At 45.0% G+C, this 2,500-nt stretch overlaps 1 protein-coding gene across 1 annotated transcript in view; it reads left to right on the top strand.

Annotated features, from left to right (window-relative positions):
- The window catches only part of LOC121584104 (glutamate receptor ionotropic, NMDA 2C-like), a 75,948-nt gene that overhangs the window by 55,627 nt on the left and 17,821 nt on the right, over positions 1-2,500 (top strand). The window contains exons 11-12 of the mRNA XM_041899971.2: positions 822-975; positions 1,573-1,698. Coding sequence (XP_041755905.1) covers positions 822-975; positions 1,573-1,698 — 280 coding nt within the window. The remainder of the gene's footprint in view (positions 1-821; positions 976-1,572; positions 1,699-2,500) is intronic.

Genomic DNA, 2,500 nt, shown 5'->3' with positions numbered 1-2,500 from the left:
TCCTCTCATAACACTTACATTTTAGTCATTTAGCAGACGCTCTTATCCAGAGCGACTTACAGTTTTTTAGTGAGTGCATCCATTTTCATACTGGCCCCCCGTGGGAAACGAACCCACAACCCTGGCGTTGCAAGTGCCATGCTCTACCAACTGAGCTACAGGGGACGTTGATTAGTGTAATCAGGTGTGTTAGTGCTGGCCTGGGACAAAAACCTGCACACCCTGTAGCTTCCCAGGACCAGGAGTACAGGACATTACAGGACAGAGGCGGTGGCTAGAGGTTAGAGAGGTGGACCAGTAGCTGGAAGGTTGCTGGTTGAAATCCCAGGCAGAATGATGCAAATTGGAAGAGAAATGAACTTCTCCTGTGAGCAGCTTCAACGCTCCTGCTCCTAAATACGTGCTGTGTGTTTGTTGGGAGTAGAAGAGAGGCAGTGGTCAGTGGTAGATTGGGTAGGTGTACAGTATCTCTTTGATGGTTGATTGCGACTAGGTTAATAGTGTGTGAAGACATGCGTGCACATATGGTGCTGAAGATTCATCAAAAACAGTTGCATCCTAAGGCGTACAACTGAACAGGTGTTCCTCATGAGAACATCCCTGGCTGCGTCCCTCTGCCCAGAGGCTCAATGCCGTTTGATACATGTTGAGGTAATGCTAGAGAAAAAAATGCTATAATGTGCAATTCTTACATTAACTGGGGGATGAAGCACAGTAGATCATGTTTTTAGTTGTATGATGTAAAGATGTATCAACCTGCCATGCTTTTTTCCTCCCCCCTCCTCCTCCCTCCTCCCTCCTCCCTCTCTCTTCTCCCCCAGGTGTTCTATAGGAAAGCAGACATGGCCATAGGTTCTCTCACCATAAATGAGGAGCGTTCTGAGATCATCGACTTCTCCGTGCCCTTCGTCGAGACCGGCATCAGCGTCATGGTCGCCCGTAGCAATGGGACTGTCTCCCCCTCCGCCTTCCTCGGTGAGAAAGTTGGATTGAGTTATTGATTGATTGACTTTATATAATGTAAATATAATTTGATCTGACGTCAGTTTAGTGTTAGTACTCCAATAGTTAACATTAGAATATTGGGAGGATAATCTGATCCTAGATCTGTGTCTAAGAGTAATTTACCTGGAGTGCCGGCCATGATGCCTCTCCTCATGGAAGCAGCAGGACAGCTAGCTCCCATGGCAACGCTCAGTGCATGTGTGTGTGTTTGTGTATGTGTGTGTGTGTTTGTGTGTGGCCTACTTTACTGAGTTCTGTCTCAGTGGTCTGTTTTCCGTTTTAGGAAACTTTCGATTTATCCTGCAGATACGACTAAATCATACATAAACCCTGAAACAACCAAATCAAAATGAAAACAAGTTGCTGGGTATATTAAATGAGTCATTTTATCTCTGCCTTTACTCTCTCTGAGCTGCTTAGTACATATTATTGCTTTGTTTGAGCCTGACAGTAGACAAGCTTATACGACAACCAAAACAATGGATTAAGAATCCCATGACTATCGTTAAGTCTTCTTTATATACTATCTCTCTCTCCCTCCTCCTTGTCTCTCCTCCTCTCTCCCAGAGCCCTATAGCCCAGCGGTGTGGGTGATGATGTTTGTAATGTGCTTGACCGTGGTAGCTGTGACCGTATTCGTGTTCGAGTACTTCAGTCCTGTCGGATACAACCGCAGCTTGGTCAGCGCTAAAGGTGAGTTGAGACTTTAGCTCAGAGGGCTTATACAGGAGACTTGGGTTCAAACTCAGCTGGTCATTAACCCTGCTTATTCACACAAACACAGGAAAGTGTATGAGAGGGGTGATAGGGTTAGATGAAAATAATAAAGGAAAATATATTTTATAAAAACAGTACCAGTCAAAAGTTTGGACACACCTACTCATTCAAGGGTTTACACTGTAGAATAATAGTGAAGACATCAAAACTATAAAATAACCCATATGGAATCATGTAGTAACCAAATACGTGTTAAACAAATCAAAATATTTCTTATATTTGAGATTCTTCAAAGTAGCCACCCTTTGCCTTGATGACAGCTTTGCACACTCTTGGCATTCTCTCAACCAGCTTCACCTGGAATGCTTTTCCCAACAGTCTTGAAGGAGTTTGTTGGCTGCTTTTCCTTCACTCTGCGGTCCGACTCATCCCAAACCATCTTAATTTGGTTGAGATCGGGTGATTGTGGAGGCCAGGTCATCTGATGCAGCACTCCATCACTCTCCTTCTTGGTCAAATAGCCCTTACACAGCCTGGAGGTGTGTTGGGTCATTGTCCTGTTGAAAAACAAATGATAGTCCCACTAAGCGCAAACCAGATGGGATGGCGCATCGCTGCAGAATGCTGTGGTAGCCTTGCTGGTTAAGTGTGCCTTGAATTCTAAATAAATCACAGACAGTGTCACCAGCAAAGCACCCCCACACCATCACACATCCTCCTCCATGCTTCACGGTGGGAAACACACATGCGGAGATCATCCGTTCATCTACTCTGCGTC

This window comes from Coregonus clupeaformis, chromosome 1, assembly GCF_020615455.1.
Source record: "Coregonus clupeaformis isolate EN_2021a chromosome 1, ASM2061545v1, whole genome shotgun sequence".
NCBI lineage: Eukaryota > Metazoa > Chordata > Actinopteri > Salmoniformes > Salmonidae > Coregonus > Coregonus clupeaformis.
Note: the sequence above shows the minus strand (reverse complement) of the source record. Positions and strands in the feature narration are given on the sequence as shown.